Raw genomic sequence first — 18,080 nt, 5'->3', positions numbered from 1 at the left:
GAGAGAACGAGAGGCCAAAAAGAGAGGCAGGCAGATGTGCACTGAGGTCCAGAGAGAGTTGGGAGAATCACAAGACAACATTTGTCATGCTCAATGAACAGTCACATTAATAATAAATTGCCAACAAGGCAAAGCCCCACACAGCAGAGAGCCTTTTTCTGCAAGTGTAGCAGAACCTCCAAAACAACCTTAAACCACTCAAACCACAAATGTACTGAAAATATCTTGACAGCATTAAGCCAAGAATGGATAAACGGTCTTTTTTCTTTTACTCTGTAAAACTTAATTTCCAGCCCAGGTGTTCATAAAACAAGCCCTACGGGGTCTAAAGAATGATCCTGCATTGAATCAACTACGTGTTGCGGTGACACAGACCGCATTATCTGTGATTGGTCTGCTTGCCCACTCTATGGGGTAGGGGTGGGGTGTTGATAAAGCCTTTGCAAACCGGGATTGACAGGTCAACAACCAATCACTTCGCTATGAATTTTCTGTGTAACTTGTAACCAACAAGCAGTCTATTTTGTAGGTAGTTAGCTTGCTAACGTGCTAACGTTAGATAGTTGGCTGGCAGATGTCTCGAAAATCACCTCAGACAAATTATTTGGTTACAATGATGGGGTTATCAGATTGTACAGTGTCTATTTCTCTGTAACTTAAAATAATGCAAACCATATACAACTATATACTATATAAATTACTTACTTTATATATACAAACGCCGCTGTCTACAGAGTTTGGTCCGCCACCTTTGTTTATTTTTTCCAACTAGCATTACGCAGACACACCAGTGAACAAGAATCAATGCTCACAACGGTGTAGGCCATTTGCATAGAGCAACCATAAATCAGCCTTAAGGACTTGTGAAACGTTTGCTTGTGAATAAGAGAGCAGGAAAAAGAAAGGAGTCAGAGGAGACAGAGAGAGAGAGAGAGAGAGAGAGAGATTGAGAGAGATTGAGAGACTTATAGGGGCAGGCTGCAAGAGAGACAAACTTAGGGAGAGGAGGGAGACAGGGAGATAAAGAGAAACAGAGAGGGCAACAGAGAGAAAAATAAAGAGAAAGAGAGAGAGAGAGAGAGAGAGAGAGAAAGAGGAGGAGAGAGTGTGTCTTTTGGTGCCGGCAGAGCCTAGCCTCGGGGAAAGGCAGTCAGAGTGTACCATGTCTCGACCGCAGGCGACACTCTGGCCTCCAACAGAGCTATAAATGCAGCAGGATTAGTAACAGGTGGTTACGGCATAGTGCTCTCTCCCTCTCCATCCTCTCTCTCTCTCTCTCTCTCTCTCTCTCTCTCTCGCTCTCTTTCCTCACCATGCACACATTTGAGTTGTGTACGACTGACTGGGGCACTGACCCATGCTTGTTTCATCAGACTCTCTCTTCCCTCCTTCTCTGTGTTTAAGAGAGAGAGTCCTGCTTTTGTGGAAAAATATCGGCATTAGTTACGGGCTTGTTGAGCAAATGTTTTTGGTGACTAACTATGCATTACTAAGGTAAATGCATGTTCTACGCACCGTGGCTCATTTTAAGAGATTTATGTTTTTTTATGAGTTCACTCAGAGTTGGTAAAACACGCTTACACACACGTACACCCAGAGGCACACGGGTATGTACACGCACACACACACGCACAGACACACACAGTCTACAGTCAAAGGTTAACAGTGACATTTACACGTGTAGTCGTCTCTGTAGTGATTTCCAGAGCTAGGAGTCGTTTGGTTTACATTTCTCTGACTGATTTACGGAGGCCCGGGAGGGGGGGGTGGCACCAGGAGCACTCCCAGCATGGGGGAAGAGAAACTGCAAGCAGGACCAGTAAAAAAAAAATACAAAAAAAACAGGGCCCTTGCACTCGCTGACAACAACCCCCTCCCTCACCTTCCCCAAAGAACTCTCAACTGGCCCCGGTCTAGCACTCGAGAGTGTCGGTGAAGAGAGTGGGGTTAGTAGGAGGGGGAAGCCGTTTGGGAGGAGGCGCATGAGCGAGACAATAAAATATATGTGTAAAAATATAAACCTCGGGCTGGAGATGGGGTGACTAATTAGAGGGGAAATGTAGTGTGTGTGTTTTTACGGCAGTGAGGTGGGACCCCCGCCAAACGCCTTGCAACACCAGACGCCCGGGAGACATCATGGCGATGCCGCGCGTTACACCACTTTAATATATGTGATGTGAACTCCGCACGGGTAAATACGCTGCTTGAAATAACGAATTTACCCCCGAACGCATAATCCACTCAAAATCCATTTCCCTTTTTTCCTGAGCCCCTTTTCAAATCCGAGTGGAGCTCCACAAAGGTGAGCGTGGGGCTAAAACTTTAAAGAATGGTGCTCAGGTAATCAAGGGGGCATGCAGGGCCTGGGCGTCCACAGGAAATGTTTGATCAACTGCGGGATAACCGTAGGATAACCTTTGATTTAAAGAATAGCCCTGCAAAGGGATGTGAGGGGCTCTCGTCTATTTTTCTTTTTTTTTCTTCCTCGTAGAGCTTTTGTCCGGTCTGGTCTAGACGGAGCGGCAGAGGTCTTCGGCCCAGGCTGGCTTGTGAATGGCCTGTGAGTACAGTAGAGGCAATTACAGTGAGCGAGCAACCGAGCGCCGTGCCAAGTTTCCTCTCTTTGTTTAGTCCACTCCGTTCAGCCTGGCTCCTGTGCAGCAGCCAAACACATATATCAGCCCAGCGACTGAGCAGAGAGAGAGAGAGAGGCAGGGCCGCCTAGGACAGGCCAATGTGCCAGCTGGACCGGAGCTCAGGGATAGGGAGGAAAAGCGAAGAGAGAGAGAGAGAGAGAAAGAGAGAGAGAGAGAGAGAGAGAAAGAGTAAGACAAAGAGAGGGGCCAGGGAGAGAGAGAGAGAGAGATGCCTCTTGCTCAAAAATGGATTCCTGAAAGCAAAACCTAAGAGTCACACCGGACCCGACTACTGCAGTACTTTCTAGCAGACGTAAATGATGGACTTAAAGGAAACTGTTTTGGTGTAACCTAACCATAAGGAATGGAAATGCTGGAAATGCCACAGGAAATCCAAGTGGGATTAGACGCAGCGAGGTGGTAGAAAGGGGATAATCTCTCTACATCAAGTGATCTGAGACTGCACGTCATGTGCATATAGTGTGTAGCCCAGTGCTAATAGCACACATCCTACACAAGCGTGAAAGGCAATTTGGTGTTAACATCAAACAAGGCAATGGACCAGTTAACACTGAGCGTTCTCACCAGTTTCACTCATGTGAAAAAAAAAAAAAGTATTTCTATTTTTACATTTGTGAGACCAATCTGATGAGAACACTTACAGGCCACTGCATAGTGTTTTCACACATGAGTTTCAGTTTTACTTTTTCACGTTGTGGTTGTGCTGCAGACCGGCAACTCTATTTCTTCTCCAACTACTACAAGGGGTCATTCCAACAGTACGTTGTTTGGGGTTACTCATCGTAATGAATGAGTGAACAGGCACCTTCTGGGCTGGGTCTTCCTTTGAACCCCCCCCCCCCCCCCCCCCCCCCATCCTCCCCCAATCTATCCTACGGGAAACTCCGACTCCACCCAAAACATTTAACCCAGTCCAGTTCCTGCCCCCAACTGGAGCTGTTAAGGGCCTCTGTGATGGCTGGTTGTTGGGGTAGAGGGAGCTGTAAAAAGCTCTGCTGAGGGGCTCCCCAGGACTTGGGTGTGGATGAGGCTGGGCTGACCTTTATATTACAACACACCCGACTGTCTCCAGACATCCCACAACCTCTCGCTCCATCCACACCAAGTGACAGTTTGAACTCTGTTGTAAAGGTCGATGACAAGCACTCCGGTTGAGTGTACGGGTGTGTAATGGTGAATGGGTGAGAGTGAGAAAACACCCTGGAACAGCTCGGCATGTGTGACCCAGTCAAGTCCCGTCTCCACTTTTTGCTGTGTCAGGAGAGTCTTTAATGCGGGCCAGGGAAGGACGTCTACTAAAGAGAGAAATACGACTCGGATGAATTTATGACGCCCGTCGTCACAGATGTGGGAAGAGACTTCACTCAAATTGGTCTTCCTTTTTTGGGGGGTTGGAGTCAGGGGGTGGGACAGGGAGGGAGGAGAGGTTGTTGTAGGTGAGTGGGTGGGGGATTCCTCCTCCCCAGCACTGAAAACGGGCCTCATTAGACAAGTCTATAGCTGGAGGGGAGGCTCTTTGAAAGGCTGACTCGGTTCCCCGAGCTCGGTGGGTGAAGAGGGAGTGTGGGCGGGAGGATGGGGAGAGAGAGAAGGCACTCTGAGCCGGTGGCGGGGAGTTTCTGCTTCCTGCAGCTGGACTAATGAGGCCGTGCCCGTCTGACGCTGCTGGGTGGGTGTGTTTGCTACTACCTCTCGGACAAGGGCTGAGTCCGCAGAACTGTGAAGACCCGTGTGTGTGTGAGAGTGTGTGTGAGTGTGTGTGTGTGAGTGTGTGTGGGGGGGTATCTCTCTGTGTGTGTGTGTGTGTTTGCACAAGCTGGGTGTGTTTATGGCATACTTGACAAGCCAGGATGGAAAAGACAACAGTACTAACTTATGTGTGTGAGGGGCTGGGTGTTTACAGCTTGTTGAGATGGTTACAGGAACCACAGCAGTGTGCTTGTGTGTATTTCTACATATGTATGTTTATGTGTCTGTGTGTATCTGTGTATGGGTGTGTGTATCTGTGTATGGGTGTGTGTATGTGTCTGTGTGTATCTGTGTATGGGTGTGTGTATCTGTGTATGTGTCTGTGTGTGTCTGTGTATGGGTGTGTGCATCTGTGTATGGGTGTGTGTATCTGTGTATGGGTGTGTTTATGTGTATGGGTGTATGTGTATGTGTGTGTTTATGTGTGTATGTATCTGTGTGTATCTGTGTATGTGTGTGTTAATGTGTATGTGTGTGTGTGTCTGTTTATGCATGTGTGTGTGTGGCTGGGGGAACAGTCTAAACAAGGGAAGGCAATATAGACGGTGTTCGGCACAGACTATGGAAATGCTTTGCAGATGGACTTTTCACAAACAAAGAACATGTGAAATATTCCTGCTATGCGCTACTGGCATCATTTACAGATAGCTCACTCTGCTTCATTACAATGCCATGACATAGGCTTTCTCTCTCTCTCATTCACTCACTCTCGCTCTCTTTCTCTCTCTCACTCACTCAGTCTCTCTCTCTTTCTGTCTTTCCCACTTATTCTCTCTTCCGGGCAGGATTACTCATTCGATTTCTGAAGCCTACACTCCCCTTCGCATCCCCCCCCCCCCCCCCCCCCCCCCCACCACCACCACCCCCACCGCACCCCCCCACACTTCCCCACTTCCCCCACAACATGCTGTGCATGTTGACTTATGGGCCGTGGAAATTCTATAGAACAAATATTAACACACTGTGTGAAAACAAGTGTCAAAATGAGGCAGCATTAGTGGCTGATTGAGGATTTAAGCCCGTTTAACCTTTTGATCTTGCCTATAAATCTTGACCGATGTAAATTGAATTCGTACCCACCTTGCTTTTTTCTCTCTCATTACACGGGAGACATTAAGCTGGCGCAGTGCACTTTTAATGTAATCAAAAGTGGTAATTTATGGTTCGGCTTTATGCTGCCGGGGAGGTGGAGAGACATCGGGTTCAGGGAGCCAAGGTGCTGCTGGAGGAGAATGGCACCTTTCAAATCCCACACTGCATTTAAAAGGGGAAAAGAAAAAGAAAAAGAAAAAAAAAACAGCTAGGGTTGGCACATTCCTCGACCAATCCCGCCAGGCTAACCCGGCTCCTTCTTTCACCGAGCGTTTCATTCATGACAGACAACTCCAGCCTTGTGAAAAAGAGTCTTCGGCTCGCAAAACACAGGGCACGCATTCTTACTCCACTGGCTCATTTTAAAGCCATTTTCAACCCCCAGAGTCACAGGGGCTGTGTTCAGGCCTGTCTCTTCCGATATTTTTCATCCTGGTCGTCAGAAGGGCTTGATGGCGTGCCGTCACGGAGCGCAATCCGTCTTCACCGAAAAAAGCTCTGTTGCAGAGGCGCGTGTCAAAGGCTGCAGGGCCTGGGAGAATAGGCGTGTTTGTTGTGATGTGCGGCTTTGTCCGACAGGTATATAAATCACTGTCCGCCAACGCGGTGGATGGACATATTAATAGAGTATTACTCAATGCCTGGACCGCTCACACGCTACAGAACCTCTGAGGAGAGGAAACAAGGCGGGTTACTGTCATGCAAATGCAAAAGCTCATACACACACACAGACACACACACACATACACACAAAGAGACAAAACCCAGGCAGAGCTTGGAGACATTCTGACCAGACAAACACAGTGTTATCTGCATATAGCTTCACAGTCCATAGCACATATTTTATATTTCTACAGGAGAATGTTTGGCATGGAGGATATTCATACAAAAACCTGTGTGTGCTAAAAATGTGACACGCAGTAACCCTTTAAGCCCCATATCATCCATATCATACATCTGATACAAAGGTAGACAGTACGCCTCCACACTCACATGGCAAAGCTGATTCACAAACATAAAACATCTGTTCAGCAACACGCTGCACGTAGCTCATAGAAACCTTAGAGTTAGGAATCACAGGAGGTCAATAGTATCACCATACACAATTGCATTAGTATATTAGTTGGCACAGATTTTGTTGATAATGCTCAGTATTGCCATGTAATACATTTAAAATAACTAATGTTAGTAAATGCTGCAGTTGCCTTATTATTTTGGGGGTTTTAATCAGTGAAACCTTAATGTCGAGTGTTGCCACTTTTATTAATTAGATATTAATCTAATAAGTCTTTTTTTTTTTTTACCCAACCCAAAACAAACATCGGAACAACATTCATAACAACCAACCATGGTAAATCATTCTTCGTTTAATCTCAGGACAACACAGGACATTCAACGTGGCTGGCTCGAGGGTAACAAGTTCAGGTCTGGGCAGAAATCCCTGACTTCTCCTTTTCTCTGCCAACGTATCCAGATAACCCCTAACCCACCAGTGTGAGAAGAACATCCCCACGGACTACCCCTGCGCCGTCTCTCAGAATAGGGAATATTTATAGACTGTATTTGCCCTAGTGGATACTGTGTGATTAAGGGAATCTAGCTGTAGATATGGCAGGGTGAGTTTCTGTGCAGGTCTGTGGCACTGGGTGCATGTGGACGGGCTGGTATCATCCAGTAAGAAACTAAACAATGAGATGCAGAGGCTGGAATGTGCCCAGCTGGAGGTCAGCGGGTCCACGCACCTGCCGCCTCCAGGGCATGGAGAGGCCCCTTATTTCACACACACACACACACACACACACATATATATTTATATATATATACACACACACACACACACACACATATCTCAGAGAGAGAGAGAGAGAAAGCGAGATAGAGAGAGAGTACCAGGTGTGCATCGACACCGTAGCCATGTCACAACAAGTCAGTCTCCAATCTCTGACTCCCTCTCTCTCTCCATCTCTCTCTCTCTCCCTCTCTCTTATGCCCTTCCTCTTCTTTCCACTCACTCTCCATCTCTCTCTCTCTCTCTGTCTCTCTGGCAAATAGTCCTCTTTCCCTCCCCGCCGTTTCTGGTTCGCTCATTCTCTCTTTCACTGTGTTATTCACACTCCCTAAATATGGAGGAAACGGCACGAGAGAAAGACATTAGCACATGAGCTCAGGATCCTTCCCCATTCAGGCCTGTCCCGGGAGGGAGAGCTGAGGCTCATGAAATCCACATGGTGCTGACCAAGAGTCCAGAGGGAGAGAGAGAGAGAGAGGGGGAGAGAGAGGGAGAGTGAGGGAGAGAGAGAGAGGGGGAGAGAGAGGGAGAGAGAGATAGATAGAGAGAGTGAGAGAGAGAGAAAGTGAGGGCAGTTCCTAAAATACAGTCTCTCTCCCCCATCAACCCTCCCCCAGTCCAAACTCCAGGGTTTGGCTCATTTGTGATTCTTCGCTTTCGCTTAGGCTCTCCGTCTGTGGCTGTACAGTGCTTCTCGGCCCCGGGGGAATGGGGGCCGTGCTATTTAGACGCAGCTTTGTGTTACCAATCAGGAGATGGCAATCATAACAGCAGCAGAGTTAATGGGCCAGAAAGAGAGAGAGAGAGAGAGAGCGTGCAGGAGGCTAGGGGCACTTCCCGCTTTCTGTGTGCCGACATCTGGCCCGCCGGGATAAGGCTCGGTTAGGGACCATTAAGGTCTGGCGTCATGATTGCACCCTGGCCTTTTACACACGGGTGCACACATACACACAAACAAGCAAACAAATAAAAACACACAAACACACACACACACATGCATGCGCAGTACACTCACATTCACACACAACCACTTGCTCCAGCTGCAGTGTCACACATGCACGTGCATGTATCACACTTACATGCATACAAAAAAAAAAAAAGTATAAAAATAGACACCAACATGCACACATACACACAGAGAAATATTGCAGGCCTTTTCAATTAGACACGCACCAGTGATTTCCAACCAGCCAATAACAGGGAGACCAGGGCTAAATGAATCACACGGCAGTATGATGCAAGACCCGCGTGAGCCGACACAACAACCTGTGGTTTGTTGGACGTTTATGCTTTTATGGTTTTGAGCAGATTTATTTTATGGAGTGAGAGTGATATGACACTGCATAGTGTTTCCCACAAGCAAAGAAGGACACAAACAGAAACAAGCACGAACCAAAAAAACACATAAATACACAAATAAGTAAGTGTGTATATAAAAAGATATCAAAGAAACTAAACAAAGAGATTTCAATATAGGGCAATACTTGAACAGTCGAATTGTGTAGAAAGTAGCAATTTAAGAAATACTAAACAAACAATACGCCAACTTTCAAATACATCTCATCTAGCCCAACAGAGAGTCAACAACCTCTCAACTCACTGCCCCTCAATGAACCTTGACAATATCCTAAGCCTAATCTCACATAAATTCTACCATTCATCCAGCCTCTAAATCTAAAGCCTATTCTTATTCCTCGCCGTCACCAGAACAAAAAGTATGTAGACAAAAAAAAAAGACCCAGACACTACAGGAAAGTGTGACCAAATACGGACATGCACACATTGACATATGAGCATACTTGAGGTACCCATCCACACAAACTTACTCACAAATGGACAGTCCCAGCAGCATGGTGTGTATGTGTGTGTGTATGTGTATGTGTACGTGTACGTGTGTATGTGTGTATGTGTGTGTGTGTGTGTGTATGTGTGTGTGTATGTGTGTGTGTGTATGTGTGTGTGCATGTGTGTGTGTATGTGTGTGTGTATGTGTGACAGAGTAATTACTCCCATCCCAACCCTGTGGAGATTTTGGATACAAGCTGAGGTTACCATATAACACCCACCCACCCACACACACACACACACACACACACACAGAGTGAGAGAAAGACACACAAATAGTTTGTGTGTAATAGCTGATGTAGAGGGTAAGCACAATTATGTGAATGGCCACGTTCTGGCATTATCCAGTGCCAGCAAAGACACACTTTACACAGCCAAGCTGCGGCCTTCCATACTTATCCTATGTCTCTTTCCAAGTGTGTGTCCCTCCCTCTCCCTCTCCCTCTCCCTTTCTGTGTCTCATTTCCTTTTTTTCGCTCTCTGGAAAATAATACAAATCGTCTCGACCTCTCTCCTGCCTTCCATGCGATGGACGTCAGCCTGTTTTAAGGCAATGCCTGCCTAGATCGCTCCCCTCCGTTACTGTTTATTTCCCCCCCGAAACTTGTCTTGGAAGATAAAATAAATGGAGTCGTGACAGACGTCCTGGAGAGGAAAACTCACGATAGAGAAGGGGGTCATGCCCCAGCAGTCACTCATCGCGACTGTCTCAGTCCTGACCTTCCACCAACCACAGGCAAAAAACAAACAACAACAACAACAACAGCGTTCGCCATGTCGCATGCTGAAGGTGGTGGCCACAGAGTTAAGATGGCCGAAGTTTACAGTGTCATCAAGCAACGCTGACAGCAATGTCTCTTTTTCGCCGCATCTGAGATGGAACCGCACCCAGCCCAGACAAAACACCTCCAGCACGGGGCCAGATTTCATCAGCCAGAGCCGGTGATCCAATCGCTGGGAGACTCCAGCCCCTAAGAGAGGTGAGGGAGGGGGGAGGGAAGGGAGAGCCGGATGCTTACCTTATCCTCCAGCCTGATCAGTCTGGCTCCGACGGTGTGATGCTCTTTGTCTATGCCTTTCTCTGCGGAGGGGGAAAAACAAAAACAACACTTTAGACTTCAAAGTCCGCCTCACGTCGGAAAATATATGCACACGGTTTAAGTTCATTTCCATCATGGCAGAATAGGTCAGGGGAAAAACTTTTAACCAAAATATATGGTTCATGACAAATATATGGGTCAGAATGTTTGCCAAAAGTTATATATAAACACACACATATATATATAAACAAAACACACGTTCTGGCATTGTGTGTGGCACACACACACTCATTTTATTAACATTTTATGTGGAGTTTTCATTTTTGTTTGACAGAATTGGACATTTGGACTTCTAACAAGGTCTTGGAGCAGTGACCATTTGGCTGATTTGTTTCTGCTGATTCCATTTCTTCCAGATTAGCAGCGGTGGCAAGTCCCTGTGTGTATGTGTTTGTTTGCATGTGTGTGTCCTCCGCAGACCTTATAAAAATATTTATGTCTGTGATGAAGGACACATTTTAGTGCTTCTATCTGTCTCTCTCTCTCTCTCTCGCTCTTTCTGTGTGTGTGTGTGTGTGTGTGTGTGTGTGTGTGTTCATAATCGAGTTTTGAGCATGATTGCCTGGGTGGTAAAGCTCAGTGAGCACGTGGGGGAGCTGAGGGCTCAGCTGGCTCCATAATCCAATACAATGTCCAATCATGAATCTATTTAACCACGTTACAGCTGCAGGTCAGCCAGGAGATGTTTACACACATGGGGGAATGGTGCCGGTGGATTTGGGCAGAAAGTACACTGTGTTCACTAAAACACCCACACATTGGGCACACACACACACACACATACACACACACACACACACACACACACACACACACACACATACACACACAAATTGATACATAGTACGCACACACAAACACTCATGCATGCACACACACACATAAACACTCATGCATGCACACACACACACACACAAATGGATACATTTTACACACACATAAACACTCATGCATGCACACACATACACACACACACACACACACACACACTGATACATTTCACACACACATGAACACTCAAACATGCACACACACACACACCCACACACGTAAACACTCATGCACACACACACACACACACAAATTGATACATTTTACACACACATAAACACTCATGCACGCGCACACACACACACACACACACACACACACACAAAAAATATGATACATAAAACATCCCCACAAACACTTGCAGTCACATCCTGTGTACACACAGGACAGGTAAAGACATGGGCATACAAACATGCTTGCATTACACAATGCATTTCACACACCCTCATGCTTGCCCTTATATCTAACACATACACACAGTATCTCATGCAGTATCGCATACACACAGAAAGAAGTCATTTTCATTGGAACAGTTTATCAGTTGAATCACATTCCCCCTGCCCTTATGCAGAGAGAGGAGACAGACAGAGGCAAATGGAGGGAAGGCAGCCAGATGATGAAGACTGATGGCCCTCTACTGTTCTGTTTACCTGGCAAAAACATTCCTGGCTTCCCCAACGTGTGATCCAATCTGCAATGAAACAGGAAAGAAGATAGCTTTGTTACAACGCTCAGGTCAGTAACATGGCGTGCGCCGTGTGCTCTACGTCAAACTCAATAGAGGCCTCCCCTCACACAATACCGCGCTGATTTGACTGTTAATCAGCGCGGCTGCCTTTTGCCAGTACCGGTAAAGCGTGACTGATGCGGTTCAGCAGCTGATGGCCGCCCTCCGGTTGCTTTGGTGTCCTTAGCTCTTGTTCCGGGGCCAGCTCTTGCAGTCCTTTTTTATCAGCCACCACCCATTATCAGCCGTGTGCTAACTGACCCCTCGACAGAGGTTACGGGCAATCTCCCATGTGAGTCAACGGGTTACTTATTAGGAGTGCAACTACAGGGAAATCAGTGCAGAAATTGCTAGCCTTCCCGGGCCACTCCGTTGTTGGTGCCTCCTATTATGGAGGTGTGAGTACCACGGGCCTTTGTGTTTTGCTGCAGTAGCTGCGCTGGGCCGTGATGGTGGGGGTTGGGTCGTACACTGGCCAGCTTGTGTGTGTGGAGGCTGGGGGGGGGGTTCAGCTGTATCTGATAGCAATCAACCACTCCAATTGTTACCGTAAATCCACACGCAGAAAGTCAATCAAGAGGGCCTGAGGGGGCCCTGCAGCTGCAGCAGCTAGCCCAAACCATCCCCCACAAACACACACACACACACGCACGCACGCACACACACACACACACACAAAATAAACAAAAGCATATGCATGCACACACTCGCACACGCAAACACACACACACACAAAAGCATGTGTGCGCACACACATATGTTTATGGACACGTACATCCATGCACGTATGAACACACACAAACATCTGTACATATCTAAACAACGAACACAGACACACACAATCACACTCACACTCACACACACACACTCACACTCGAGTCAGCAGGTGGCTTTTCTCATACTTCCCTCCACTCCAGGCAAGAAACCACGGGGACCAAACCCGTGACACAGTAAAATGTGCTCCCCCAGCACATACATTTCAAAGAACATATTGACTGCTCAATGCTTTACACACAGACGTAAATGCACTGGCCAGACCTGAGTTTGAGTGTGAGTCAGTCATTCTTCTCAGTCAGGCGTGACTAGCATCGCTGCAGGACTGACATTGTTTCCTGACTGAGGAAACTCCTGTGTGACCAGAGCGTGAAGCTGATGACTTGCAAATAGTTTCATAACCGATGCAATGTCTTGTGACTGACACATTGTTATGGCGTGACAATGTTCCTCTCTCAGCATTGTCGTCTGGGTCTCAGCCATGCTGCGGAGGACACGCCGGCCCAGAGCTCTCTTTTCTACTGAGGCACGTGCTTGAGGAGAGCCCGTCGCCAGCGAGTCTACAGGTCTACACTCAAAAAGAAGCCCATTGGTCAGGACAGCCCTTCCTGTACACCTTCATTTTGGCAATGGACTAATAAATGGACTAATAAATGGACTTATACAGCGCTTGTCTAGTCATAGAGCGCTCAAAGCGCTTTACAGGTTAATGCCTCAGATATCTACCCATTCACACACTTTACTATCTAAGGTGCAAACCTGCACATCGGGAGCAGTTGGGGGTTCAGTGTCTTGCTCAAGGACACTTTCGACACTTGGTGAGGAGGAGTTGGGATTGAACTAGCAACCTTCCGATTGCTGAACAAGTCCTCTACCTCTCCTGAACCACTATTGTCCCCTACCACTACCCCTGACATGCTACAGAGGCAGCAGCTCTCAACTAATTGGAACAGTTAATCAGTTAACTAATGTTGAAAATGTAAAAATGAGACAAGAATATGGTCTTTCCTCATAATATGTCATAATTTTCAGTGATGAAAAAAAGACAGAAGCAGGAAAAAAAAAAAAAACGAAAGATTATTTTCCAACCTTCTCTGGAGCTCCTTGATGCGCACCATCATGTTCAGGTGCCCTTGGGAGTACTGCTCGATCACGTCCCGCACGTCGTACGGCTTCCTCGCTTGCTGCAAAGTGCAAACACACACACACACACAAACACACACACACACACACACGCATGCACACATACACAAACAAAAAACACACACACACACACATTGTCATCAGCAGCCACCATTCCTCTCCTTTCCCCTAAGGGCCACCACTTCCATGCTTTGTTAGCGTCCAGTGCGCTGCTGCTAGGAGCGAAAAAGGCCTGGGAAACCAAACAAGTCTGGACCGTGGGCCTTGTGTTTGGCCTGAAAACGTACACTGCCCTCGGGGTGTCTGGAATTTGTGAGATTTTAGGACAAAGTTTACAGGATACGGCCCTCCAGCTTGACCTAACACCCCTATTTCACGTTCCCATCCGCTATTATAAATGAACCAGAGTTAGGAACAACCCAAACTATGATCAGAATGCCTGAAAAATGCCAATGTTTGTGTGAGAATTGTGGGGTTACATGTCTGGAGGGAGGGGGGGGGACAAGTCCCAGCAGTTGCATTTCCCTCCCCCCACCAATTACTTCAAATTTCACTGCACAACTGAGATGCAATAAAAACGTAAGTGAGTTCTAATTAGAGCACCATGCTGTAGCTAATGCTGGAAACGTCTTCCAACTCTAGCTGCAAGGGGCAGATGATGGGAAGGAGGTTCTCAAAGGAGGCGAGTTTTGCAGGGAGGCTCCTGGGTCACGCCTTCGTCTTTTAGTCCTGACCCGTGCCAGAATTACACAGACTTGTGTCTACAATTTACAACCTAACCCTGCTCAGGGTGTCTGCGTTCGGCTTTGAGCGGACATGTCTCGACAGCTCCGGCGAGCCTCGAGCTCCCTCATCATCAATTTCCACAGTACTGCAGAGAGTGCGGTTCCCCCGCCCCCCCACCTCCTCAACACTTTGGCGTCTCAGCCGGCACTTACCTGGAATTTCTGCCGGGCCACAAAGTACTGCATTCGCCGGATGACTTTGATGGCTGATTTGTGAGCGTGGGTCAGTCTGGCAACACAAAAGAGACATACAAACCCTTTCTGAGTCAGTGTGTGACACAGAGCAACAGATCTCTCTCTCTCTCTCTCTCTCTCTTTCACCCAAGCACACACACACTTTGATGCATTTCAAATTGTCTCGACATTTAAGAAAATATATACACACACATAGATACATAATATGCTTGTGCAGTTGTATGTATGAGAGTATGTAGCATATGTCAGCCTCCAGGCAAAAAAAGAGCCTTTCCTCTCCTTGGTCTGATTAGCCTTGTGGTGTGAGAGTGTGGAATGGAACAGAGAATTAGAGGGCAAATGGCTAAGCTAGGCTGCTGTCCCAGTCGTCATTCTTGCGCATTTTTAAAGGACATGCTGTGTGCTGTGGTAAACATTTCATCCTAAGACCTCTTTATTTGAAAAAAAAAACCACTAGTACAACACAGGCAAATGGAAGAAACATCACTTTAGCCGAGTATTGAGCTGATTTACATTACACGAGAACAGTCCATAATAAATAGCAAAAGACAACTACAGCCACATATGACACAGGATATAAGGGATAGGAAGAAGAGGAACAATTAACACCGCACAGATTCCGACAGGAGCTATTACAGGCCCCAGGTGTGTAACACATTTGTGTGAGATAAAGCTCCTTCATTAGAGAGAGAAAGATAATCAAAGAAGATTGTTCTGAGATTTTGTGTTCTTTCTTGCTTTGATATTGTCTGGCTGTCAACATAATTATTATTCATAGTGCCTTCAGATCACTTCAAATAAACATTTCAGACACATTTGTTAGTTGTATCTGGATTTTCATAAAAAAAAGGTCCACATCTGATCATCAGGATCAGTCATAGACCTCTTACCAGGTCTGACATAATAGATCTAGACAGATGAGGTGACATAACTGTGATTTTATCACTGGTGTTGGTGCTGGGTTAGGCCCCACGGCAGTCTGTTTAGCTTTCCTGCTTGCAGAAGTGGGTAATCTTTAAACTGCTGGTTGCATCATCAGCCATGCTGTCCAAGTTCAAGTGCCATTTTGTTTCAAGTACATTCTATTCCATTGCCCCTTCGTTTTCTCACTTCCTCCCCACAGAGAAGAGCCTGGGGGCGGTTGAGTAAGTTACAGATTTTATCATCATTGTTTAGACACTGAAACTGGTGGTGAACACAACATGTGAAATATAAAGCTCAGAATTTCTAAAGTCTGCTAGAACTACAGTTTTCTGCCACTTCATTTATAATTCTACCCTGGGAAAACACAACATTAATTATTACCCCACAGAACAAAATGTATCGGGCAAACATTAGCCACTCCCATTGAAACTACTTGACTTCTAAACCATTTGAGTGTAAGAGGAGAGCTTGTGGTGTTGATAAGGCTGACATCGGTATCTAAAACAACAGTGTGTAATGGCAGCATCTGACTAATACGGTTTTCAACCCATATGTGTGGGTGTGACTGTCTTCTTTTGTAGCATACTTTGAAAATTATACAGTAATAAATGAGAAAATGAGATAAAGCCTCAAAAGTAACCTTGAAACAAAGACGGACTGGGCGTGGGCAGTAGATCAATAGAGGCTGAGGCCATTTTGAAATAATGAAGTGATATAATATGAGTCTGAGTACATTATGACAGAGAAAGAACAGAAAAGACTTAAGCAAAACTAAGACAGACAAATTACGTAACCCTATATACAAACCAAGCGACAAAAAAAGTAAATAATGGAGTCATTTCAAAGTAGGAATAAAAACCATAAAATAAATGTAAAAATGTGTGTGCCTGTACACACTGTCCACATGAGGACAGAGAGGAGCACATGACTTACTCTGCATAGGTCCTTTTATATGTGTACATAAAAGTCCCACATCACTGCGCTGGCAAGACAATTGGATAGTGTTGGCTGAATAGTCTAAGTAAAATATTCAAGTGTATCTTTACACGTGTACAAGTGTGTCATGTCTATGTCTGTATGTATGTGTGTGTGTGTGTGTGTGTGTGTGTGGATAAAGACCAAGCAATAAAGACCAAGTGTGTGGTTTGTGTTTTCCGTGCATGTGTGTATGTTGATGGAAATTGATATTGCCATTAATTTATAGACTTACATTGCATTGCAGGCATGTTCTCCTTGTTTGTGTGTGTGTGTGTGTGTGCCATGTCTATTGATAGTCTTAGTACACCTTTGTTTAAAGGCCCCAGCAGACATCCCTCCTGCCCCAGGTGGAGGAATACACATTGTCCACCATTTTGGGCATGTGTGTGTTCCTCCATAAGAAAATCCCCTCCCACTCACCTCCCCTTCCCAACCTTGACCTGTAGAACCTTCCCCAATGTTGACCTATCACCCCCAAGGTATCCTCCCATGATTGACTGGTATTTAACCTGTAACACTGTGGTGCATCTTTAGTCTTTGCCTGCCTCTACTTGATGTTGGTATTGACTCCCTGCAGGAGCACCTTGAAATACACCTCCAGAAACCTTTGATTCGCCTCGTGGTCTTTGTCTAGAAGAGTGTCGGCCTAAGCATCTCCGTCAATGTGTATATACCAAGTGTGTGTGTGTGTGTGTGTGAGTGTGTTTTTGTGTATGTGTGTGACAGTGAAACTAGGGTTCATCTGGAGTTCAGTGCCAGTGGGCGGTGGGGGGTGGGGAACTGGTCATCCCCACTGAGGTGATCCTGCAGTAAGCCTCACAGCACGATGTACAGATCACACCCGCCCAGAATACACCCCCCCTCCCCACCCCCCAAAGGTTGATGTGTCACATGTATACTTAGTCACCCTCTCATCACCACCCACCTCAGGTTCCCATGCTAGCCTCCCACCCACCCCCTCCCCAGGCAGTTCAACACACTCAGCAAACCTGCTTCCAAAGCCATCGCACTCGCGGTCACCAGTTGCTGACAGTTCAAAGAAGATACACGACTAATTCATATATATATTTTTTTTATCTTAGTAGGAACCAGAGGAAGAGTCATGACACAGCTGCCTTGTTCCTCATAGATGCAGGAGAGCGTGTGAAACCCCGCGGGCGCACCGGTGCGGACATCAAAGCGGTGGGTGAACCCTCAGCAGGGCGCTAAGAGCGTGCCTTCAGAGATGGCGGATTAGTGGGGAAGGAACGACGCCACCGGATTCTTGAACAATCGACAACATTCCAGCCCCGCATTCTTCAGCTGGCAGGCTGGACGTGAGGACGCACATCGTAAAAAAAGGCCTCGCCGGTGATGACGGTCAGGGCCCGGAGAACAAACAAGTGTAGACGAAAGAGGGGGAGGAAACAAAATCGACATGAAAAATGGAACTGTTTAAAAAAACGTGAGGCGAGGGAGAGGACAAGGTGGTTGGGGGTGGGGGGTTCGAGG

General features: G+C 46.6%; 1 protein-coding gene across 3 annotated transcripts in view; it reads right to left on the bottom strand.

Moving 5' to 3' along the window:
- Positions 1-18,080, bottom strand: part of kcnq1.2 (potassium voltage-gated channel, KQT-like subfamily, member 1.2) — a 140,628-nt gene that overhangs the window by 33,214 nt on the left and 89,334 nt on the right. For all 3 annotated transcript variants that reach the window (XM_031564929.2, XM_031564932.2, XM_012842427.3), the window contains 4 exons: positions 14,646-14,721; positions 13,654-13,748; positions 11,714-11,754; positions 10,152-10,213 (listed from right to left, as the gene is read on the bottom strand). In XM_031564929.2, coding sequence (XP_031420789.1) covers positions 10,152-10,213; positions 11,714-11,754; positions 13,654-13,748; positions 14,646-14,721 — 274 coding nt within the window. The remainder of the gene's footprint in view (positions 1-10,151; positions 10,214-11,713; positions 11,755-13,653; positions 13,749-14,645; positions 14,722-18,080) is intronic.

The sequence above is a fragment of the Clupea harengus genome, chromosome 3 (genome assembly GCF_900700415.2).
Source record: "Clupea harengus chromosome 3, Ch_v2.0.2, whole genome shotgun sequence".
Classification (NCBI taxonomy): Eukaryota; Metazoa; Chordata; class Actinopteri; order Clupeiformes; family Clupeidae; genus Clupea; species Clupea harengus.
The sequence above is the reverse complement of the archived record's forward strand: the minus strand, read 5'-3'. Positions and strand labels throughout refer to the sequence as shown.